At 50.4% G+C, this 22,299-nt stretch overlaps 7 protein-coding genes across 7 annotated transcripts; 3 read left to right on the forward strand and 4 right to left on the reverse strand.

The window, feature by feature from the left end:
• Positions 1-1,476: 1,476 nt before the first annotated feature.
• BJY04DRAFT_181714 (VIT1/CCC1 transporter family protein) lies at positions 1,477-2,873 on the reverse strand. The gene is made up of 3 exons (XM_073710233.1): positions 2,655-2,873; positions 2,235-2,589; positions 1,477-2,181 (listed from the first exon to the last, which is right to left on the reverse strand). The coding sequence occupies exons 2-3, from the start codon at positions 2,564-2,566 to the stop codon at positions 1,656-1,658; spliced, it is 858 nt and encodes a 285-aa protein (XP_073574487.1). The 5' UTR covers positions 2,567-2,589; positions 2,655-2,873; the 3' UTR covers positions 1,477-1,655.
• A 1,253-nt stretch (positions 2,874-4,126) lies between these two features.
• On the reverse strand, positions 4,127-4,548 carry BJY04DRAFT_215132 (uncharacterized protein; the record flags this gene model as incomplete). Its single annotated transcript, XM_073715418.1, has 2 exons — positions 4,127-4,262; positions 4,340-4,548. 2 exons carry the CDS (start codon positions 4,546-4,548, stop codon positions 4,127-4,129), a joined length of 345 nt encoding a protein of 114 aa, XP_073574488.1.
• A 1,381-nt stretch (positions 4,549-5,929) lies between these two features.
• BJY04DRAFT_181726 (carbohydrate-binding module family 48 protein) lies at positions 5,930-8,232 on the reverse strand. The gene is made up of 3 exons (XM_073710234.1): positions 7,773-8,232; positions 7,544-7,679; positions 5,930-7,263 (listed from the first exon to the last, which is right to left on the reverse strand). The coding sequence occupies exons 1-3, from the start codon at positions 7,793-7,795 to the stop codon at positions 6,112-6,114; spliced, it is 1,311 nt and encodes a 436-aa protein (XP_073574489.1). The 5' UTR covers positions 7,796-8,232; the 3' UTR covers positions 5,930-6,111.
• A 1,216-nt stretch (positions 8,233-9,448) lies between these two features.
• On the forward strand, positions 9,449-11,592 carry BJY04DRAFT_168953 (cyclic nucleotide-binding domain-containing protein). The gene is made up of 3 exons (XM_073709182.1): positions 9,449-9,454; positions 9,562-9,615; positions 10,154-11,592. The coding sequence occupies exon 3, from the start codon at positions 10,188-10,190 to the stop codon at positions 11,424-11,426; it is 1,239 nt and encodes a 412-aa protein (XP_073574490.1). The 5' UTR covers positions 9,449-9,454; positions 9,562-9,615; positions 10,154-10,187; the 3' UTR covers positions 11,427-11,592.
• A 38-nt stretch (positions 11,593-11,630) lies between these two features.
• On the reverse strand, positions 11,631-12,919 carry BJY04DRAFT_168957 (uncharacterized protein). The gene is made up of 2 exons (XM_073709183.1): positions 12,280-12,919; positions 11,631-12,121 (listed from the first exon to the last, which is right to left on the reverse strand). The coding sequence occupies exons 1-2, from the start codon at positions 12,788-12,790 to the stop codon at positions 11,835-11,837; spliced, it is 798 nt and encodes a 265-aa protein (XP_073574491.1). The 5' UTR covers positions 12,791-12,919; the 3' UTR covers positions 11,631-11,834.
• A 203-nt stretch (positions 12,920-13,122) lies between these two features.
• BJY04DRAFT_233012 (forkhead domain protein) lies at positions 13,123-16,997 on the forward strand. The gene has a single exon (XM_073719860.1). The coding sequence runs from the start codon at positions 13,144-13,146 to the stop codon at positions 16,516-16,518; it is 3,375 nt and encodes a 1,124-aa protein (XP_073574492.1). The 5' UTR covers positions 13,123-13,143; the 3' UTR covers positions 16,519-16,997.
• A 3,500-nt stretch (positions 16,998-20,497) lies between these two features.
• Positions 20,498-22,183, forward strand: BJY04DRAFT_169000 (putative cyclin-like protein (Clg1)). The gene has a single exon (XM_073709184.1). It carries the CDS (start codon positions 20,620-20,622, stop codon positions 22,033-22,035), a length of 1,416 nt encoding a protein of 471 aa, XP_073574493.1. The 5' UTR covers positions 20,498-20,619; the 3' UTR covers positions 22,036-22,183.
• Positions 22,184-22,299: the final 116 nt, after the last annotated feature.

The following is a 22,299-nucleotide window of genomic DNA, read 5'->3' on the forward strand; positions in this document are numbered from 1 at the left end:
CCACGATATTGTCCCTAGCGAACTCTGGACGATTGGATAGACATGATCTTTTGAGTTTGAACTTTGGTCCCAACCTTGAACCTGGCCTACTACAGCAGGCCCATCAACAACCAATATTGAAAGGTATTGGCACCACTTTCACACCCTAGCAGCCCATTCTAGGCTATCGCCATACTGCATACATACTTCATACTCTGACCTCAACGGTCAACATACTTCGCAATTTTACCTAGCCATGGTACATTCTGTCGCAAAGCCTTTCAAGCCAGAACATGGCTGTCACCTGCACGCCGCACGCCACACTATCAACGCACCTTGACTCTGCCTGTTCCTAATCCTTGGACTCTGAAACATTGTATCAGTAAGGTATGTAAGTCGCAATTATACTCCTGGCAGATGCAACCTCCTGCACAGACATGGGAAATCATAAACAGGCCAATTCAGCAGAGAGTAAGGTACAGCTCTCCCCACGTCGCCCTTGACGAAGAAACGAGGCATTGTTGCCGCCGGTAGTGGCAGTGCGTATGCAGGGCAAAGCGGCGCCGACATGGATCATGGATGCCACTCCCATGATCCTATCCCTCGCCCCCTTGCATTCTCCAAGTATTCAGCTGGGGGTTTTCCCTATTCTGTGTGTGGATATTTAGCGCTTGAGTTAAGATTATCTTGTTTGAAAGCTGACGAGATCATCAATGCCGAGAAAGGATCGTACAGCCTCGTTCTGCGGTCATCTTTTGCATGGTCAGAAACCTCTACAATTAGGATCTAGGCAACAGCCATTCATCATTTATGGCCCCGATCTCACCTCGATCGCAAAAATGGAGACGAACTGCTACAACATCTCCGCCGAACCAGGGGTAAATGATGGAGAATAAATACTCCGATAGGTTCGTACGTATAGTTATGCCCCAGCACTGCCAGTCTGCCACGCAGCCACGCACTTCCGTCCCCTGTTGTTCCGTGATAAATTTAGATTTAGACTACAACGTTTTCTCTCCTCCCTGTTCCGTGCTTCCTGTCGTATAGGTTCATTCGTATACTTTGACTCTTACCATTACTATGCTTAGTGTGAAAAGATACTAAGCCTAGATGTGACGTATCTCACTGTCTATTTGAGTTCAATTTCTCAAGTACCTGAGAGATTGAAATTCGGCTGCCTTGGACTCCGTACTGGCTGGGGCTGAGTGTATGGCATTGTATCGGGTATTCTTCTTGTGCGTTTTGTACAGGTATGGTTTCGGAGATCTGTTGGTAGATTGAGGCTTATAGAAACCGGGTACGGCGATTTCCAGTAGGATTTATGAACTGCATGTTGAAACTTGAATTGGGACCGAGAACGGCATATAGTGTTGCAATCCGTGTCGCGCGTCCATGTAGATATAAGCTCTAACTTATGTGCTATGATGGGATGATTGAGCCTAAAGAGTTCACTAGTAAATATGGTGTCAACCCATATATCATCTATTTTGAAGCATTGTTGGTGATGACCTCGAACCAACCATATATATCTATATATATATATATATGTATACCCAGTGACTTGTACTCCCAACGCCAAATATATGGACCTGAATGCAAAGCGTAGACGCAGTTTTCCTCCGCCCTCATCTCCTGATAATTTTCTTCATCAATAATCCAATTCACGCTGGTGTAGATCATGAAGAAGATTGAGAATCCGCCAGCGCCTGGAATCCCTTGACTAGCCCCATTGCACTCCCAGCCGCAACACCTCCAATAAGCACCATCTGCAATCCCCCGACGCTACCCTTCCAAATATTCTTTTTGCCCTGCCACCCGCTAACAAAGCACGTCTTGCCATATCCAAATATAAACAGCGCAACCGCCATCGTCGCGATACTCCACTTGAGTGCGAGGAAGGCCTCGTTCTCGCCGACGAAGAAATAAGGGAGAAGTGGGACGAAGCCGCCGATGAAGTAGCCGAGGGCGATTGTGAGGGCGCAGGTGACGGCTCGAGAGCCAGATGGTTCGGGGAGGGTGTGATGAAAGTTCATGAGGAAAGATGGTAGGTTTGAGGAGGTGGAGAGGTGGGAGGTTAGTTCTGTGATGAGGTGTTCGGGGAGGTCATAGGGGGTGAAGATGTCGTGGATGGTTTCTGTTATTGAGGCTGGGTCGGTGATGGTTTGTTTTTCAGTTTCTTTGAGTGTTGCATGGTAAGATTCTCTGGTCTCGGTCAGTGCCTATATTTGAGTATGCTAGGGCTCGTGGAGGCATACTCTTCGCTCTTTGCACCAAGGTATCCGCCCAATCCCATGGATATGGCGCCTGCGATAAGCTCGGCAAAGCCCCCAAAGACCACGACTTTCGTGTCCCCGAGTGCGGAGAGGCCGGCTGTGAGAGCGAACGGGACCGTCATGCCATCTGAAAGACCGATAATGGCGTCTGAGATCACTCGTCCATCGATGAGTTTGGTGTCTTTGCTCTCACGACGTTTGACTTCGCCGCTCGAGCTCTCCCCATCACTCGAAATATCATGGGTGTCTTTCTCGACATCGTACTCGGACTCGGCAGTCGGAGAGAGAAGAGCTTTGAGAGAAGAGAAAGACATAGTGACAGTCAAGACCACAGAGTCTTCCAGTCAAACAGTCAGATTTTGAGATCAACAAGCTCGGAAGTCAAGACAGCGGGCTCCATACCTTAATATCACCTTGTCAACCAAGCATCAACCCCATCTCACTAGACAAAGGACAAGCTCTCATTAACCACGGCGAATCCACCTACCAGACGGCGTGGATTGCAAAGAGCATCGGTCAAGCGAAAGATGGTCGCTGGAAGCCCCTCGTGCCTGGAGAGGACTGCGCTAGATGACATCTCACTTATCAGGTGCTCCGCGACGCAAGGGCCTATAAAGAGCAAATGACCAGCCTCGTGCTGGATGATCTCTCAGTCATGAGGGGTATTTCTTGGCACGTGGGTGTGCGATTCGCTGCTCCAGTTATCCGCGCCCTGTGGGGAATGTGAAAGCTTGGAGCGCTTGGCCCCAGTGAGGATATCGCCATTGGTAATTACTCCAGAGCAGTGATCCACTTCTACAAGCGAGGCTTGATCCTGGCAGATAGTCCTGCTCAATGCAACTCTGTACGATGCTCATTGCTGGATTGGATCGATTGGAGATAAATTGGTGCGTAGGACGGGAAGACGATGCACAAGTCGGTACTTGCGGATGGGGCAAATCATTCTAGAACATTAGTCACGATCCACATAGTAGTAAGCATGGAGTAGTCGAGCTTATGCTTCGAGCCAGGAGGAGATTTGATTCTTCAAACTTCAATGTAATGGGCTAACGGTAGAGCAACACCAGTAGCTCGGCCGGATGCTAGCCCCTTACGCCCTTATCAGCCACTGGTGCTTGTCTCATTTTCTCACTGATTGCAGACTCAGCTGGAAGCCCACTTTACTTTGATGTGCGGTCTAAAGCAGGTGCTGAGAGAGTGCTAGCATTCTCTTAGAGCCATTGGGGGCATGTTTACTGAGTGCTAACTCCTAGAGCGCGGTATGACTTGAACAAAATTACTTCGATCATAGAAAGCGGAATAGGCCATATAATTCAACGGAATTCATATAGCATTCATTGCAATGCCAGCAACAATCACTGTCGGACAGTGTCACCTTCTGAATTTCTACTAGTAGTCTAATCTTGTGGGTCTGGGGCGTGATCATCTCCATCTTTACGTGTTACGGACACGGGTAAGTGCTGGTAGATCAAGAGCGGAGCAGTGTTGAAGTATTAAAGACACATTGGCTGATCCGGGGTCAAGCTGGGATTTGTCTCTTTGTCTAATTGTTTCCTTTCCTGGCCGAAAGCGAGCATGGAGGATGACTTTATTTGAAACCGCTCATACTCTACAGGTGGATATACGGGGCAGGGATTTGTCAGTCAAAGATAGTCATTACTCGTCAGTCGTTTCTACCATAGCACGGAGGTCATTCTTTGCAAGCGTAGTCATGTATTTTACCCCTAAGGCTCTCTTAAAAGCCCATCAACAGTAAGCCAGGTCTTTGCCCGCCTGTTCTTCAGGAGACGCTTTGACAGTCAATTGGAATGTCTATAAGAAGAGTCTATCAGTTCTTCATTCATTTATGTATGTTTCAGGAGAAGGGATAATGCTCACCCCTTCCTTTGTGTGGCTGTCGAATCTCCATTGCTTCCAGAGGAACCAGATGCTCCCGCATTTCCTGTCATATCCCAGAGCCTACTCTTGTATGCCGGAAAAGAAGTATGGTTCCACATGTTGACAAGGATACTACTCGCGAGTCTAAGTTAGTCTCCATATATAACAAGAATAACCAGCCTTGGGATATGATAGACAGGATTACAAACCTCTGGCTCCGATCAACATATTCCTCCTCGTTCACCTCCCGAACACCAACTTTCATCCCATCCTTTGTAAACATGACATTTCGCTTCTCCATCTTACTCTTTGTCTTATCGGAAACTTCTCGAATGATGCTGTATGCTATGAATCCGATGACGGCCACAACTATGACCATAATCACGAGGATGATCAGTGGAAGGAGGCGGTTGGCCATTTTGAATGCGATTCGAGAGTGTGGTTGTTTATTCGTGGGTTGTTAAGTCTCTGAGAAGAAACGAGGTTAGTTTATTGTCATTTATATGATGAGTTTCGATGTCCAAGCCTTCTTGTCGATGCTGACAGAAGTAAGACATTAGCAGTTCATGAAGAGGAATGGAGACGGCACGATGGCCCGGTAGGGCTGAGCTGAGCTGAGCGGGCGGATGACGTCGATCAGGTCTCACTCACCAGTAGGTAGGTATGAATCAGTTGAGGGGTCAGACTTCGCTGTACAAAGACAGAAAGATATCGTGTGCTGTTTTCTGAAGACTGGAAGAAAAAAGCGGAGAATCCTCCTATTTATCTCCCTATCCTTGATCACAAAGAGAATGTCGAGAGTGGAGAGAAAGAAAAAGATCCGGATTGTGGCTTGCGTGGGTCAGTGGGCGTGAAGAAATCCTGGTGCCTGGACAACTTGCACGCACAACTGCAATGCACAAGCCCCCTTTGTGGCTAGTTATGGGATCTAGAATGTCGACTCTCGTCTAATGGGGGTTGTTGATGCGCGCGGGCGGAGAGGTTGTTTTATTTCGTGGATCCTGGCGCTTCTGATTCAGCTGGTATGTGTCGACAGAGGGGTGCAGGTAGGAGGAGGAAAGGGATGGCGCTGGTGTTAATACTTGTGGCAACTATAGACGCTGAGATATATTGGCTTGAATCCTAGTAGTGGTTTTGCTTGTTGTTCTTCGTCGTCAAGGAGCCCCTCGAGTCAATTGAGTTCTCGAAAAGAGTACAAAACTAGAAGAAAACTGCTGCACAAAAAGCAAAGTAAACACATTCCCCATTGCAGCCGGATCTATCCAGCTCCACTGTCGTCATGATGAATCATGTGCTACTTGAACCTCATCGCAGCAAGCATTAATAGTGGTCCTGTATGCCATAGGGTACTATAACTTGCAACGATCCATATTACCTCCTATTATACTACTAAAAGCATATCATCAACACCGCCACTACTATATTTAACACGTCAATCAGATTAGTTACCACCAAGCATCGCCATGTGCGATCTCCCTTTCATCCCCCTCTGCTTCCAATGCGGGACAGATCAAAATCCTTGTCGGTGTAAAGTGGTTGGTCCGACATTGGGTGTGTCTAGCCAAAAGCATTTCCAGCTAGTTTACTGTTATACTAACTGCACCAGGATTTTTTGTTACGGTCGTGGCTGCAGTGTTCTGCTATCCTGCCTCGCTATTCTGTGGCTGCTGTTGTACAAAAACTGGAAAAGAGTGAGTCCTACTCTCGATCTGTCATAGAGGGTGCTGACGATCTAGTAGTATGCTGGCATACCCAGTCAAGTTGAACGGCCAAGTGAGCAATGCTATACCAATATGACATCTCTTAGGAATGAAGTATTATTGTACTCAATTAGACTATCAACCTGGCGTATTCATAAACCATAGACATAAACGAGGCCAATCAAGTATAAACATGGGCAATAAGGTATCCAGACGAATCATCAATCAGTAACATAAGGAATCGTCAAGTAACGACGTATACTATCATCGGCGTGCGTCCTTCATTTGAACTTCTCCTTCAGCTTACCAAAGAAACTTGACCGTTTCTTCTTCTTCTCTTCCTTTCCACCAGGGCTAGCTGGAGGAACCTGAGTGTCCTGTGCAGGAGCCTTATTGTTGGTGGCGTTGTTAGTGGTGTTGTTGGTAGCAGGGCTCAGTGTCTCCTTCTTGCTCTCCTTGGGAGTCTCGGGTTTCTTTGTCTCGGTGGTGTCGGCGGGTCTCGCGGGGCTGGTCGTCCGCGGAGAAACTCGCGCAGAGCCAGACTCCGCGCCGGTAGGCTTCGGGGCAGTCTCGGTAGTAGCGGCGGTGGCGGTAGGTGCCGGTGCGCCGACAGAGTTGTCCACTTGGATCTTCTGCTGGAGCTCATGCTCCAGCTCCTTCTTCTCCTCCACGACTACCTCATTTGCAGCGGCCTCGGGAGGCCTGTGAGCTTCCGAGATGGACTTCTTCACAACATCCGGGACATCGTCCACGGGGTTTGTGTTGTCAGTCTGCTTCTTCTGAGTTTCATACGGAACCTTTGCAGCAAGCGCGGCTGTAGTAGAAGTCGGCGCGGCAGATTGGATCGTAGCACCGGGGTCGGTAGTAGAGGTGTTCGCTCCGCCTCCAATCGGTAGGCTAGACTCGGGAATCGTAGAGCTAGACACAGGGGGAAGGGAGAATGGGCTGTCTAGTGTGGCGCTAGCAGGCTGTTCATATGCCTCTTGACCCGTACGCGCAGTCGACTGCACGGTGTTTGAGTTGAATGTGCTGGGGTCGGGGACTTTCTCTCCTGGTTGCAGATGGATAGGGTTCCCAATGCCGCTCGACGCAGGAATCGGGTTCACTGAGTACTCAGAGACTGGAGTATCCGCAGGGAACCCCCCAGGGACATTGGCCCTCTGCTCGAGTGGAACGTCCTTGTCCAGCCCCGCTGTTGTCGATCCGGGGGCTGCTGTCCTGCTAGACTCCTTGGGAACTCCACCAGCCAGCCCAGCGGTTGTGGAGGTCGGGGCAACGCCTGACAGAGTAGCCATGTCTTCCGTGCCGTTTTGTAGCGCTGCGACTGAGTCTGCTTGGATCTGGTCGGGATAGAGAACGTTGTTGACGTTGCTGCTGCCGTCGTCTTCTTCAGGAAATCGCTTATCGGTGGTCCAAAGGCCGTCAACGACAAACTATGAGTAGGAAAATATACACGTCAGTGATACGACAAGGCTTTCTGCGAGGGGGTCTTATAGTTTTGTAGAGAGGGGTGGTGAGATTGGCGACGCGGAAAGCTCCAACGCCATGACGTCAATGAGACAGCGTCATCGCCGATGCCACAATCTTGACAGGAGCCTGGGGTGCTTATGTGCGGAGCGCCAAAATAGAACACTCCACAAAGCAGGGTGCAGAAAAGACCAGCTGGAGGTCATGTGTGAGGCTGTGACCGGGAAGTCCAACGGTATGACATACCTTGAAGTGCACTTTCTCGCTTGTTAGCGGCAAGTGGACTTGCTTCTCGAAGACGTCGCCTTTCTGGTCCAGCTTGATTGTCTTCCCCCAGTCATCGAACGTCCCCGTAACAAACACCTCAGTGGCATTGTAAGGCCTGGATAACCCTGGGGTTAGCCAGCTGTCGCCCGGGAAGAAGGAGCCCCAGGCAGCAATTGAGTTTGGTTGAGGCTTTGAGTAACTAACTTACCATCGAAACGTGTAACTCCCCATTTTCTGTTTGCTTGGACGGGAACTGCAAGATACGGGAGAGGTTCGGTATGGGCTGCAAAGGACTAAGAAGCGATATACGGGAAGAATAGGACGGAATCGCAGGGCTGATAAAGCGAATGTCTTGGGGAGGCTGGGATTTCGCAGGATAGGATAGCGGAGGAATTGCGGTGCAGGCCAAAGCGGGGTGGCGGTCGCGCACAGAAGCAGTTCGGTCGGAGGATTTGGCAGGACTCAGGAGGCAGGAGGCAGGGCCGCAGGAGATGGGCAAGTAATAATGAGTCGCTGCAGCCGCTGACCTGGCTGGCACCGGAGCTTTTAGTTAGTTGTTGATAAGAGCCCAAACTACTAACTAATGCGCTGATCTTGGAGTTTCTCCTCTTGCTGCAAAGTAGCGGTGGGAATACTCGGATACACTTTTCAAGGCCAGGCACCACCAAGCCGAGACACCGCAAAGTCTAGACTGCAAAGACTCTCGCACGCCACCTGTCTTGCTCGTTTCTTAAGGCTCGTGCTTCTAACCGGATAAAGTGCTCTATAACGCTGGCAATATTCCAGCTGCGGTGAGTCCATCCGTCGACATCCATCTGACTTTCAACATCCATGGTACCTCACCTGCAGGTCCCTTCTGTGACTTCGAGTGGTTCATGATTGCCCTATGCGTAGGTCGTAGCGTCGTAAAGAGTGGGCATCCTTTACATCATGAATGGCGAGGCAGACGTCAGCGATCCTACTCCGCTGGACTATTCAGTTAGTGTACGGAGTAGTCTTCCCGCGGACCATGTTCGGAGGCGATGAAGTACTCCGTAGATCATAGAAATTTTGCGGTCTACTACGGAGTATGTAGGAAATATGAATTGGATGTATGGCTGATGCTATATTAGAAAGCATTCATGAGCAAGGGTCTTCGTGGCGCAACCTGGCACCGGACCGAGAGCCCGAGACATCGTGAGCTTCTAGAAAACGTCTGGAAGCTGATAACCACCGAAGCTTCCATACTTCCGCCGGCACTCAACATGAGAAAGCTATTGTCCCATCGGCTAACTGCAATGCTCCATCTTCTTCTCTACTTGAGCAGTAGCTCTCACTGGTAGTTGGCTTTGTATACCACCCCTTTTACTACACTATTGACCTACCGAGAGCTCGCTATTGAGCACTAGTGAGCTATGGCGGGGAGAGCATCGGTGACGTCGATCCGCAGCGCACACCCAAGGGAAATTGTCTGAAGACGGGCAATCATGGCACAATGGTCAATCAGAGGTAGCGGTGGCAGTCCTTAGTCCTCAAGATCCAGTCATAAACACAGAAACTATGCAATCCAAGGGAAATCCAGAGGGGAGCTGCAGAGTGCATGTCAAAAGTAGATAGCTGCAGAAACCTTGAACCTAAGCAAGCTTCTCAATGCTTCCCCCGCCTTTTCCATCCCCTCCTCCTTTGCCGACCTCACCTGGCACCATCCCGACTTAGCATCTCCTTTTTATTCTCTGTAGCCCGTGCGAAACCGCCCGTCGCCGACACGAGCATCATCTGCTCTCTTACTTTATCCAGTACCAGTTCATGAAGCCCGCAGAGTCTAATCGGCTGTGCTGGTTCTTGTTCGGAACCCTTCCACGCGACTTATCGAGCAGACGACAGCCCTCGAAATAGTCATACCCTTAGCAGGTAGGGAATCGACAACCATCATCTCATAACCCGTCTAGCTTGTCCATTCCGATTGTTCCATTATCTTTACGCTCGTTCCGATCGTTGACCCTTTTTCGAGGACACAGAACAGCCAACGAGATAGGAAAAAGCAAATAAGCAAAACAAAGAAAATCTGCAAAGTGAGTAAGAAAGAAGCCTGGAATTTCCTCTCATGCGGCCATCTTTTTCTTTTTCTTCTTTTGACCCTTCTCTGGGGGACGTTTCTGGGACATGATCGAACGCCTCTTCGAATTCTTTGGGTCTGAGCTCCATTCAAGAGCTTCTGACTCTGGTCTGATGTCTGATGAGCCTGCCCAATTCGCCATCAAATCTTTCAATACCCACTCGACATTGCCCAGGTCCAGTTGCTCCAGTCTGTTTTCCAGAGCTTTGTCTTAACTCTGGCGGTTCCCCTACCCGCCGCCCGGCCTCTCCCACTTTCTGCGCTGATCCCCCTCCGATCCTAGTGCCCTCGTGCATACATATCCTCTTCCTTCTTTCCTTTCTCCCTACAAACCTGCTATTTTCTCATCTGCATCTTCTGCTCAAATAATCCTCCATACTTGTTCCTTTCGTGGTTACTGTATGCAGTTCTCCTCTAACAATCGCCAGCTTTCTTTGTCTTACCACACCCCTCACAGTATCCTGCTGTCCTAATTCCCCCGCTTGCTCTGCTAGAACAACCTTTACACCCACCTTCTCAACCAGAAGCATGTCGAGCACCTCATTTTCGGGGAACAGCCCCTTCCTCAAGCTGTCTACCAAGGAAGACAAGCCCTCCTCGTTCAACAAGATCGCAGAAGATGAAGAATATGAGGTGACGTCACCAACCGACTCAACCTTCAGATCGAACAAGTCGGCCGCGAATGAATCATCCGGTGGAAACAATCCCCTAGAGAGTGGTCGAGCTGGGGAGTCAGGGGAGGGAATTCGGTTTGGAAGAGATCCTTTTGGAGGTTTCCAGGGAGGGCAGGAAGGTCACAACGAAGCCTCACGCCCCGACGACTTCCGTCCGACTGGTGATCCTAATGATGGATTCCCCAATAATTACGCTCTAGGTCGTCGAACATCCGTCTCTGCTGAGTCTCTGAATCCTACATCTGCAGGCACGGATGGCTGGACCCCTCCACACCACTCAAAGTCGGAGGAACAACTGTCTCGATTGAAAACAGCCGTCAGCAACAACTTCCTCTTCTCTCACCTGGATGACGAGCAGTTTAAGACAGTTTTGGATGCTCTAGTCGAGAAGCCAATACCGGCAAAGGATATTAAGGTGATCTCGCAGGGGGATGCTGGTGACTACTTTTATATTGTCCAAGATGGTCATTTTGACGTCTACATCAACCCCTCCGGCTCTGTACAGCCAGGTCCTGACGGGATGGGCAACAAAATTAGCACCATCGGCCCTGGTGGCTCTTTCGGAGAACTCGCTCTGATGTACAACGCACCCCGTGCGGCTACCATTGTATCAGCAGATCCAAAGAGTACCCTTTGGGCGCTAGACCGCATTACCTTTAGACGCATTCTCATGGATTCCGCTTTCCAACGCCGACGCATGTACGAGGCTTTCCTAGAAGAAGTACCACTTCTCTCTAGCCTCAAGCCCTATGAGCGCGCGAAGATCGCCGACGCGCTTGATACTATCAAATATCCGGCGGGCTCCACCATCATCACTGAAGGCGATCCAGGTGATGCTTTCTACCTCCTGGAAGCTGGCGAGGCCGATACCTTTATGAACGGAGTGGATCGGCCTATGAAGTCCTACCACCGGGGAGACTACTTTGGTGAGCTCGCGCTACTAGACGACAAGCCTCGAGCTGCCAGCATTGTCGCTCGAACTGAAGTCAAAGTGGCGAGACTGGGTCGGGATGGTTTCAAGCGTCTGTTGGGTCCTGTCGAAGAAATCTTGCGAAGGACGGAATACGAACAGAGACCATCCACAGCACAATAAGGGTATATGGGACTAAATAGTATGTTCAAAACGGAAGATCATTTGGTTCAATTCGCTCTGTCTTTCATCATTATCTAAATAGCTGGATGGGAGCGTTCGCTTGCGGTTGGGCATCTGCAGGGGTTAGAAAGTCCCCAACTAGTCGACGAACTCTTGGTTTTTTCGTTCAATTTTCTTTGCTTGTATTCGGACCTGAAGCTTACGCTCCTATACATATCGTTCATGCGGATAAATCCCCCCTCTCTATCATTCTCTCTCTATCGCTTCTTTGAATGGGTCGACGCGATTACCAGTTAACCTCATTTATTAACTCAATAGCCCTTTGTTGTATATGTACCATGAAATAGGTCATTTGATTTCATGCCTCAACCGTCTCTGTAATTTAACGGATAGAAAAACGGACCTGGCTCATCGTGCAACCACCAAATCACTCCTCAAAACCCACTTTTCCCCGTTGGTAACTTCTTTCCCCTCATGTAGTAGGCATCGATCCCCATGCCGATGCAGCAGCGCCATGCCCATCTCGGGAGCTACAGAGATCGGTTCAGGGTTACGATTTGTTCTCGTCGGTTCGGGATAGAAGACTGTCTCCCCCCCGGTGCAGGTGGAAAGGTAGATGAGGAGCGTCCATGTGGTACGGGCAGGCTTGGGAGGTGATGAAGGCGATAAGAAGGAAAGGGTGTTGGAGTCGTCGTCTACGAATATACGTTAGGCTTGGTCTTTTAGGTAGTGGCTACAAGACTCCTGATGCTCTCCTCCCCTCCACCACTTCTCTCTGGCGCTGCTCCCTTCCTTCACTATGGCGTAAAATGACTGCAAAGGGACAAACTTGGGAAAATATGAGGGGACTCACAGTGCTGTGCAAAAAATTGTCCCGGTGAGTATCGATAAACACGAATATTCGCATTCAAACCGAGCGGCTCCCCACCCCAAATATCCTTCGCTGGCCTCTCTACAACCGTCCTCTGTCCGTTAGCCTCATCGCTAACCTCCTCCTCCTCTTCTCCTGTATACGAATGAGGATTGGTAACAAGTTCCCTCAACGCTGTACCCCGCCAAAGACTTTCCGCAAAGGTCGCATCCTGTATCTGGAACCTATCATTAACACGGACAGCATCGCCTTTCTTTGGCTTTCCGGGGGTGGTGATCAGTGGGAGAGAGGAGAGAAATGAGACGTAGTTCTTGCAAAGGGAGGCAGGGAGGAAGTTGCGGATTAGGTAGATTTGGTCGGAGAGGAGCGGGTCGAGGAGGAGATCGGAGGGGGGGATCTGAGGACGGAAAGGAGGCCAGTTGGGGGGTTGGTCCTGTGGTTGTGGTTGAGATTGGCGGGGGGTGTCTTTCTTGGATGGTTTCTGTTTTGGCATGGTGATTGTCTTATGGCTAGGAGTAGTAGAAGTATTCCGTAGCAGTCAAGTGGTGTAAATGTTGATTCTCAAATAATAATGCTGGCCGTGGCTTGCTGGAATCGGGATCTCCTCTGTGTCAAGTTGAAGTGGAGGTGAGGACTCGAAAGTGGAGAAAAATACGGTATTCTTGTACGTAAATACGGCAGAAAATCCCAACTCGGAACTTCATTTGGCCGGCGTACCGTCCAGGGCGATCGAATCTCATTTTCCTCTTCACCGCCCTCTTCTTTCTCCTCCCTCTCCCAGAACTGGATCAATCCGCTCGAGAACTTCTTAGGCCAACCAGCAATCCCAGCCGCCCTCCCCCGGTCATGTCGTCGTCGCAGACCATGACAGCGCCAGCGGTGGGCCATCGACCTTCAGAGGCTGGTCCGAGCATGTCGTCTCTCTACGACTACACCCGTTCCCAACACTCTCCAGAGAACGACCAACTCCCGTCCCATTCCCCGCCCAGCGACTCCGCAATCCGCCATCTGCACGATTCTGCCCCCGAACACGATTCCTCTCCCAATGGCCTGCCATCTCTATCGGGCATGATGGCGTTAAAGTCTGAGACCGAAGATCAGGCTTCCCATGCCTTTTCCAACGGCCAGGACTCCCAAGCTGATTTCCGCCGCCAGTCCGCCGCCAGTGCTCTCCTGGCTCAACTCCTTGGCGGCCAACAAGGGAATGAATCAAACTCAAGTCAACCAATGGAGGACTCGGGGATGGTGCAAGGACAAGACCATGAACAGAAGCATCAGTTTGAGGATGGATTGAATCAAACTTGGCCGTCACACCTTGGAGAGGACGTTCCGCCAACGATAGCGGAGGCAACTCTCGGAGATCAAAATCAATTATCGGAATCCCTACATCAGCCCGATAATATGTCCCTGCAACATTCTGGGCTACCATTCACAACAGCTGAACAAAATCACAACTTTCTAGCGAAAAGCGCCGATCCTCTCGATGGCTTAACCGATCCCTTGCTCTTCGCGAAACCGAACCTAGATCATACTGATCTCTTTCCGCCGTTGGACTTTAGCACAGCCGCAGAGACGCCATTAGAGGCATTGCACCAGAATGAGATGCTCACTGCTGCGTATCTTTCACAAAGCGCAGACTTGTCGGCTTTAGGTTACACCGAGGGAACTTTGCACGATGGAAGTGGTTCTATAGCTGGATCCGAGCCACGGATTCAAGCCTTTGCGAAACTCGAATTCGACGACGGCCATTTTTACTGCAACACATATTCTTTTATTCTAGGGCGAGATGTCCGAGCGGCTCGAGCGGCACATCAACGGGAATATCATGCTCGGCAAGCGATGAGGCATTCTCGAGCCAAAAGCTCAAGCGGTGGAAATGCTTCACATACACCGGTCCGCGTTAAGCCAGAGGGAAACAGTATGATAGGGAGTGTTGTAAGCGACCGAGGTGGAATTCTGGGGTTTGACCCAGACGTTCCTCAGCACATGCAGTCACATATCAGCAGGCGCTCATCAGCATCTTCCCACGGCGACGCTGGTGGACTTTTGCACGCCACTCCTGCTCAACTACAAGCTACCACTGACTACAATGCCCTTGCAATGCAATCATTACAGGAAGGTAACGCCGATGCGAAACCAGTCGATGCCCTCGCCCTTCTTCCTTCTCCTGACGCTTGTCCGACTATTCCGATTCACCCCCCCGCCACGACCGATGGAAGCGTCGCCGGACACCGTGGTATTTCTCGAAAACATGTCAAAATTGCGTACAACTTCGATAAGAACCTGTTTGAAATGGAGGTCTTGGGCAGAAACGGCGCTTTTATCGGCGCAGATTGGCTTTCTCCGAGCCAGATCCGACCACTTCATAGCGGTGACTATATCCAAATTGGTGGAGTCCGCATCCGATTTCTGCTCCCAGATGTGCCAATTGGCGAGACCGGTGCTGATATCGAGGAAGAGGAGTTTGTCCCTCAGAGCCAGGAGAATGTCGACATTTCGGCGGCAGCTGAGAATGAAGATGATCTTGAGAAGAAGGATGGCTCGAAAGTTACAAAGATTGTGTTTAAAAACAAGGACACGGAGGCTGCACGAACGGCTCAATCCATGGAGGTTTCTGGAGACGGTACGCAGGCGCCAGCCCGCCGTCGCGGTCCTGGGCGACCTCCCAAAGACGGCATCATGTCAAAACGGGAACGGGCCGAACTGGCACGAGAACAGAAAATGGCTGCCAAGCGCGAGGCAAACGGCGGCGTTACACCTCCTCCACAAAGCAAGCCAAAGGCAGGGAAGACAACGACAACGCAAGGACCTGTGCCCAAAGAATTCGTGGAACACGAGTCGCCGAACTCCAAACCAGAGAAGCGGAAGTATACGAAGAGGAAGAAGGATGGAACCTCCATGGACTTCCCTCTCCCTTCAACAGAAGGTGGACAGTTTCCTCCAGAGCATCAACCACAGGAATATGTCAAACCTCCACCTGTCAAGAAGCGCAAGCCGTCTCGTTCCCCCTCGCCCAACTATCCTCCAGAGTCTGCCTATACACCTGAGGATCTGGCTAAGCCGCCGTACAACTATGCAGTTCTCATCTTCGATGCTCTCACCGAGGCTACAACCCCAATGACGCTCAAACAGATCTACCGCGCCTTGAAACTGAAATACCCGTACTTCCGTTTCAAATGCGAAACTGAGGGTTGGACATCGAGTGTACGGCATAATCTTAACGGCAACAGCCATCTTTTCATGCATGCTGAGCGCGATGGGAAGGGATGGTCATGGCAGCTACGGCCGGGGGCATCCGTTGAAAAGGAAAAGAAAAGACGCCCTTCACCACCGCCGCCGCCTCCTCAACCCGCACAGGCTCCTCCATCTGTTACACCCCAGTACATGCCTCCTCCCAATGCGTATAACAACCAACCAAATGGGCAGCCGGGGATGGCCAATTCACACTTCCAATTCTCAAACATTTCCTCGAACCCATATCCACCCCCGCCAGCAGCCACACCCGCCCCGCCTCCCCTTCCTCCTCCTGTCTCTCAACACACAACACCTTACCCCCCTCCTGTTGCTACTGCTCCTGCACCTCCAACTCCTGCTCTCGCACCACCAACAGCCTCCTCACCATTTCCGATACCCAGTCCAATCAGAAACAATCTCCCCGCCGCATTCGCCCAAACAACACCAACCACTTATACATCACCATATGCTTCCGACCCTCCACCACAACTCCTCCAATATCAACAGTCTCAGCAGTCCCAACCACAAGCTCAGCAAATGCAACCGCCACCCCCCCCTCAGCATCAGTCTCCATACCCGCCACCTAATTCCCAGCCCCTTCCGCCAAACAATCATCAACCTCAGAACTACGCTCCAAATACGGGTCCTCCTCCGCAACATCAACATCAACACCAGCCTCCGCCACCGCCACAGCCTCATCAGCAGCCTTACAACATGAGCAGTCAAAATAACGCTCCAATGCCTATGGATACTTCATCTGATGAGGCTTCTTTCAATGAGCGCGCTAATAAGGCGATTGATGACTTTGAGGCTGTCATATTGGAGGACTACGACGACAAGGACTATATCAAAAGTGTTCTGAAGAGCGCACGGGCTCGGGCATTGGGCAATGCTACGGAGAGCTCGTTCCCTGGTGGTGAGCCACCAGATGAGACCGTTCTCCTCGACGCATTGCGGAATATGATTAAGGGCTTGAGGGGGGAGTAGAGCTACGGCGTCTGCTGTCCTTACCCATTCACTGCGTGCATGATCATGATGCTCCATTATCAGCATTGTGGTCTCACTTCCAGCTGGGACTGGGTCTGAAACCACGATTACGAATTTACGTTTACGAACCTACTTTTAGGAGATTTATTCATTGCCTTGGCTTGCTGACTTGGCTGGAGTTGAAGGCCGAGGGTGAGTATTTGGAAGAGCGATTGACTCTCCGATTTTGCTTTCTTTCTTTTCCCATTCTACCCCCGTCATTTTGACATTCATTTTGACATTGACTTGACCTTGACCTTTTATGATATCCACTCTGTTTTTTATGAATGTGATTCGATTCGTGTAGCTATAATCGGAGGATAAAAGAGTATCCTCTATTCTAGCACGATACCTGGATGTGAACCCCTCGGTGATTTTCTTTTCGGAAAGGATTGGGACGGGAAAAAAGATGGAGTTACTGCATAGATAAAATATACTGCATTATTTATTTCTGTGATAGCCCTTGGCCAATTTTTACACTAAGATTGTAGAAGTAGATGAATGTCCCTACCTAGCTAGGTATCCTGCGATTTCCTTACTTCTAAGGTTGCGAATTGTTGCTATCAAGACGCAAAGGGAGAACCCGGAGTAACTACATCCCCTTAACTCCACGGTCAAACGGCCTGTTTTTCATTGAACAACTCCAGCATCATCCCTACGATAAGTTCTGCTTTGAAGTGCCATCCCGATTTCTCTCCGCCAATATATATTTGTCCCTGTAAGCCGAAATGCTCGTGACATGTTTCAGCAGTCGAGAGTTGTCCCGCGACGATGGAGTGATTATGCAGCACTAGGGCTGCATGAATAAGACTGCTGAAAGCAATGCCAAACAAACCTAGATACACTGGCGAGGAACTCATGGTCCTTCTCGCGCACGATGCCGGCATAGCCGCCGTGAAATATCATCTATCGCATCACCTCTGCCATGAAGGGAAAGCCCCAAATGGTGTATCTGGATATGTCGTTGCCTTTCTGCTACCTGGGGGCCGCGTGGTAGGATCCAGAGCCTTGGAAGTATGATTAAGAGTCCATGAATGTAGCACTACTTTAATGATGGCCAGGGAGAGAGCCCTTATGGATACTCCTAGAATCGATTCCGATTGGAGTAATGTCGTTGAACAGCAACCTAGGACGATAGATTCGGAAACTGTTTATTCATTATTTGCCCGACTGCAACCCCGGGCCTTGTGGTCTCGAATCTCCATACTGTCTCTGAACGAGGATGCAATGCAGCACGTGACAAGATGTTGTCAAAGAACACGAGTCCAAGGTTTCGGCACGCACCGGAGTATCAAGAAACAATGAACGTCCGAGCGAGAAAACCGCCGCTCTTCCCCTCATTGCGGTAGACTAACAGTTTCCGAACAAGACCCTTAGGAGATAATCGGATGGCAGGGGTGGGGGAACGAGTTTTGGGGAAGAGTAGAGGGGCTGGGACGCGGCATTTTCGTGCCTGCTGCAGAGCTGCAGGTGGTGCAAAGGGCCACTGTTACTGGCGGTTTCAGGTCGATGATTCTATAGTAAGTAATTACTAGTTAATATTGTCTACGGATGGACGGGTGGATGGTGAATGTGATGATAAGCAGCAAGGTTTGTTGTCAGTGGATGGGATCACGAGTATGGAGAGAGAGAGAGAGGGAGAGAGCGGTTACTGAGGCAGCGCTACTCCTCAAATCCTCCTCCATCCAGCGACATGCATCGGGCAGCGACAACAACAGGGACAGCCTGGAGCATGTTCCCCTCCTCTTTGTCCCGCCCGCCCCCCACTCCGGTCTCCTTCATGCATTATTCGGAGAAGACAGGGGAAGAGAAGAATCTGGAAAATATTGGATTAGTATTGATAATAATGGTGATACCTGTGGTAGGCAACTGGCCTGACGACGGAGGACTGGAGTTACGGAGTTAAGGCCATCACCATCCATAGTTCATGAAGAATGTGCAGTGTGATTGGATGCAGGGTGCTGCATCTGTGAGTCAGAGTACTATGATTTTACAAAGAAGTTGAGTTGGAGAGACAGAACCTGATAACAGTAGCCCTGAAGGCGAGCGGATCTGATCATCAACTGAAGTATCTTCATTTTGACGTACTACTGTGCTACTTTTAAAGTGGAGGATGGCTATGTTGAAATGAGGCTGTTCGCCACCATGGCTGAAAGTCTGGAGTCTGCAGTTCAATTGTGAATGCGGTCATGACTGAATATCGTCATACTGCGCAGGATAACTGGAGGTCTCCGGAGGTCTTCTTCTATAGACCTGAGTGGCAATTCGGCAGCATCATCCTGAACAGCGCCTGATAATTTGTCTAAGAATCTTCAGCGCTTCGAGAATCAGAATTAATAATTGCCTGACGTATCTTGCCCTGAAAGGGAATAGTGAAGGTGAAAAGTGCACGTCCCAGAGGGGGTCCACCGACAGACAGCATCCATTTGGCATCCACAGTCCTTGTTCTGGCTCCTATTGGGTGCATTATAATCCTCTGGGTCATTCGGTCGTTAATCATCGGGCTGGACAAGACACTCAGACTTCTCAGACACAGGTGAGACTGGCCCTCGTGTTGGTTTTCTATTCTTATTTCTTGTTGCCTCGAGTACAGCGGGATATCTCAGTGGACGGGTCGAATAATAATGGATCGTCAGTTATTAGGACGCAGTTATGAGGAGGATTGTCCTGCCTGATGGAAGGGTGGATAATAATAAATTTAATTGTTACTGTACAAAATAATAAAAATAATCTTAGCGGAAGAAAGAAAGTTCAGGGGCGATGAATGGGATTGGGGAGCAAGACGGTGACCGACTCGGGACTCGACGATAGGCAGGTGGCCCCCTAAAGCAACGAGCGTAACAGCGTAACGTTTGTGGTCCGGCCACTTCTGGGAAGGAAAGATGGAATTTTCTGCTTTGCCTCGTGCTGCCTCAAGCAGCAGATCCAGCTGTGCCGCTGTAACCACGGTAGGTTTTGTGTTCTGGCCGTTGATCTCAAGGTTCACCACATTCCCAACTCCCAACAGCCGGTAAAAGTTTCGTAATGAATAAGAGTACAATAATCTACTGAGCAGGAGCAGGGCCTTCATTCCGGTGGGCGATAAAAATAAGAACCAAAAAGTAAATTTATTCATTACCAGTAGAATACTGACCAGTGACCAGTGACCACTGCCCGTCTTGGTCAGCCTCCACCGAGACTACACCTGGGCCTGCCAGACAGCCAGACAGACAGCCAGACACTGCCGCTGCTGGTGGTCATCCTCTCATCCTGTCTTTTCCATCCGCTGTCTCCTCTCTCTCTCTCTTCTCTCTTTCTTCTCTTCCTCCTCCCTCTCCATCCCTCCTCTTCCTCTCTATCCTCTCTCCTCCTGTGAAAGTCTCTCCTCCCACCTTTCGCCCTGCTTGTTCGCTTTGCTCTTGCTTCCATTCCATTTTTTCTTGCAACGAGCTTTTCACTAAGTGTCGTTGTCTGTGGACTACCGGCCGGCAACCCAACGCGAGAATCACTTGTTTCCCCCCCTTAAGGAATCCAGATTTTTCTCGCCCGCTCCCTCCCAGACCCGCGTCCACACTCCTCTCTGTTGGCCTGCAATTGCCATAGCAAATTCACTTTGCTCTTTGGTGTTCGACAAAAAAGAGCCCAAGTCACTTCGTTTGTTGGACCGACCGTCACTGTCAACCGTCCGACAAATAAAGTAACTCGCCTCTGCCACCAAAAACCGCCGCAGAGAAGGAACAACCCCGAAAAACGCCAGTTGCGACCGCTCTTTTCGCTCTCTTTGTGTTTCCTTCCACTTGTGTTCCCACGAATTCGTCTTGTTGATTTGTTCCCTCATGGTTTTCAACTAAGAGACAACTACTGCAATACAATCAGAGCCGCGGCTCGTTGAGCGTCGCTCTTCCTTTTCCCCAGCATCAGGGTTTGGCGGACGCGTAGACGGTTCGTATCTTTTTTTCTCTTCTATGCTTCTCCTCCTTTAGATTCTCTGGTCGATTTAGCTTGCTGACCTGGGTATTTTTCTGCAGCATTGACACGTCTACCGCCCCGTCCCTGAACTGGTCCTCTCCTCTTCTCTTCGCTATGCCGTCCTTTTACAACGCAGGCCTTCCGGCCTTTCCTCTTACCCCCCCTCACATCACGAGCGCCGGCAGGATAGAGAATGAACCACCTTTCTATGTCCTTGGGCACTCGGCCGCTTTCCCTCCCCGCTACTCCCAGAATGGCTGTGAATTCATCGAGCAATACTCCCAGCAATCCTCCTGCTACAAACCACCGATGAACACACAGCAGCATGTACCAGCTATGCGTACTGGGAGAGATATGACCGCCCTGAGCCAGCCCATGTTCGGCCCCGTCCCTGCCGCGAACGTGCTCCCCCCGATCCGCAACAACGTCCAATTGCCCCCGATGGACCACGTCGTGCCTTCGCAATATCGCCGACAAGAACCGGTCGCACAGCCCGAGCAGTCCCGCAAAGAAGAGAAAGCTACCGGAGGTGTCGCTGCCTACCTTGACTATGAGATGGATCAAATGTCCGACTTTGTGGCAGAGATGGCCCAGGGAATGTATGAGCTGTACATCACCAAGATCAACCTATCAGATATTGACTTCGCGCGAAGCGTCTACCCAGGATCGTCTGTTTCTCCCCAGTTCCGGAAATACGTCTTTCAAATTTTGTCGTCAACCCGTCTACCGAGCTCCACCATCCTATTGGGCCTGTACTATCTCTCTTGCCGAATGCGCATGCTTTCTTCTGCTAAGGTCTTCACTACCGGCAGCGGCCAAGTCTACCGCATGCTTACAGTGGCTTTACTTCTGGGAAGCAAATTTTTGGACGACAACACCTTTCAGAACAAGTCTTGGGCCGAAGTGAGCAACATCCCCGTCAGTGAGTTGAATACTATGGAGCTTGATTGGCTCTTCGCCTTCGACTGGAAGATCCATGACCGCATCTATGATCAGCAGGATGGTTATAGCTCGTGGCTCTCCCATTGGGAGAAGTGGCGGAATAAGTCTTCAGTCAAGACTCAAGAATCTCGCCAGGCCCTCGCTCCGATCGACACCAATGTCACCCGCAGCAACAGGGTCTCCAAGCCCCTCATGTCCCCTGAAGGTCCGATTCCTCCGCAATACCAGCGGAGCACTCAGTATGAAAATTCTTGGCTCAACCCAGCAGCCTCCGAGTATTCACCCCCCTCCGCTCCTCATAGCGGTCCGACAACCCCAGACTACTATTCGGTGGGCACGTGGGCGTACTCGAATCCCCCGCCGCCTTATTCGAGTACCTGGATGCCCCCTCAGCAGCAGTACATGCCGCCGCCCCGCTCGCAGCCACCATCCTACCACCACACCCCGTCCTATGGGTTCCCTTTCCCTCACGGTGGTTGGACTAGCGCTCACGGTTCCTCCTGTGGCTGTCTGTATTGCTCTAAACATATGGAACACTACATGTGTGCCAACCTTGTCGGCTCGATGCAACCAATCATGGCTGGTTGAACGCTACGCTTCTACATACGCTGCTTGCCGACTTTTTGTCCTTATAGATCGCCCTTCCTTTCTTTCCGATATACTTCGATGATACCGCATTATCGTTTTTAGTTCCCTTGCGATGGCAGCCCGCTTTTCTATCTTCGGTTCCGGTTACGTGTTTGAAAAAGTACTCTGGTTATCTGTCTCTTGGTCCGCCCGAACGAAACAAAAAACATCAAACCCCAGAAAAAAACAGTGTCAAGCAACGATATTGGAACGACTGCCACATCT

The sequence above is a fragment of the Aspergillus karnatakaensis genome (assembly GCF_047715665.1).
Source record: "Aspergillus karnatakaensis strain CBS 102800 unplaced genomic scaffold BJY04scaffold_9, whole genome shotgun sequence".
In the NCBI taxonomy this organism is placed as follows: Eukaryota; Fungi; Ascomycota; class Eurotiomycetes; order Eurotiales; family Aspergillaceae; genus Aspergillus; species Aspergillus karnatakaensis.

Bases quoted from the DNA above. Each gene is read 5' to 3' on its own strand.
- BJY04DRAFT_181714 (XM_073710233.1), bottom strand. From the start codon at position 2,566: ATGTCTTTCTCTTCTCTCAAAGCTCTTCTCTCTCCGACTGCCGAGTCC. The intron at 2,182-2,234 runs GTATGCCTCCAC...GACCGAGACCAG, and splicing joins CTTGGTGCAAAGAGCGAAGA to AGAATCTTACCATGCAACAC.
- BJY04DRAFT_181726 (XM_073710234.1), bottom strand. From the start codon at position 7,795: ATGGGGAGTTACACGTTTCGATG. The intron at 7,680-7,772 runs GTAAGTTAGTTA...AGGGTTATCCAG, and splicing joins GGGAGTTACACGTTTCGATG to GCCTTACAATGCCACTGAGG. The intron at 7,264-7,543 runs GTATGTCATACC...TCCTACTCATAG, and splicing joins GCGAGAAAGTGCACTTCAAG to TTTGTCGTTGACGGCCTTTG.
- BJY04DRAFT_168953 (XM_073709182.1), top strand. From the start codon at position 10,188: ATGTCGAGCACCTCATTTTCGGGGAACAGCCCCTTCCTCAAGCTGTCT.
- BJY04DRAFT_168957 (XM_073709183.1), bottom strand. From the start codon at position 12,790: ATGCCAAAACAGAAACCATCCAAGAAAGACACCCCCCGCCAATCTCAA. The intron at 12,122-12,279 runs GTGAGTCCCCTC...GTATATTCGTAG, and splicing joins ACAATTTTTTGCACAGCACT to ACGACGACTCCAACACCCTT.
- BJY04DRAFT_233012 (XM_073719860.1), top strand. From the start codon at position 13,144: ATGTCGTCGTCGCAGACCATGACAGCGCCAGCGGTGGGCCATCGACCT.
- BJY04DRAFT_169000 (XM_073709184.1), top strand. From the start codon at position 20,620: ATGCCGTCCTTTTACAACGCAGGCCTTCCGGCCTTTCCTCTTACCCCC.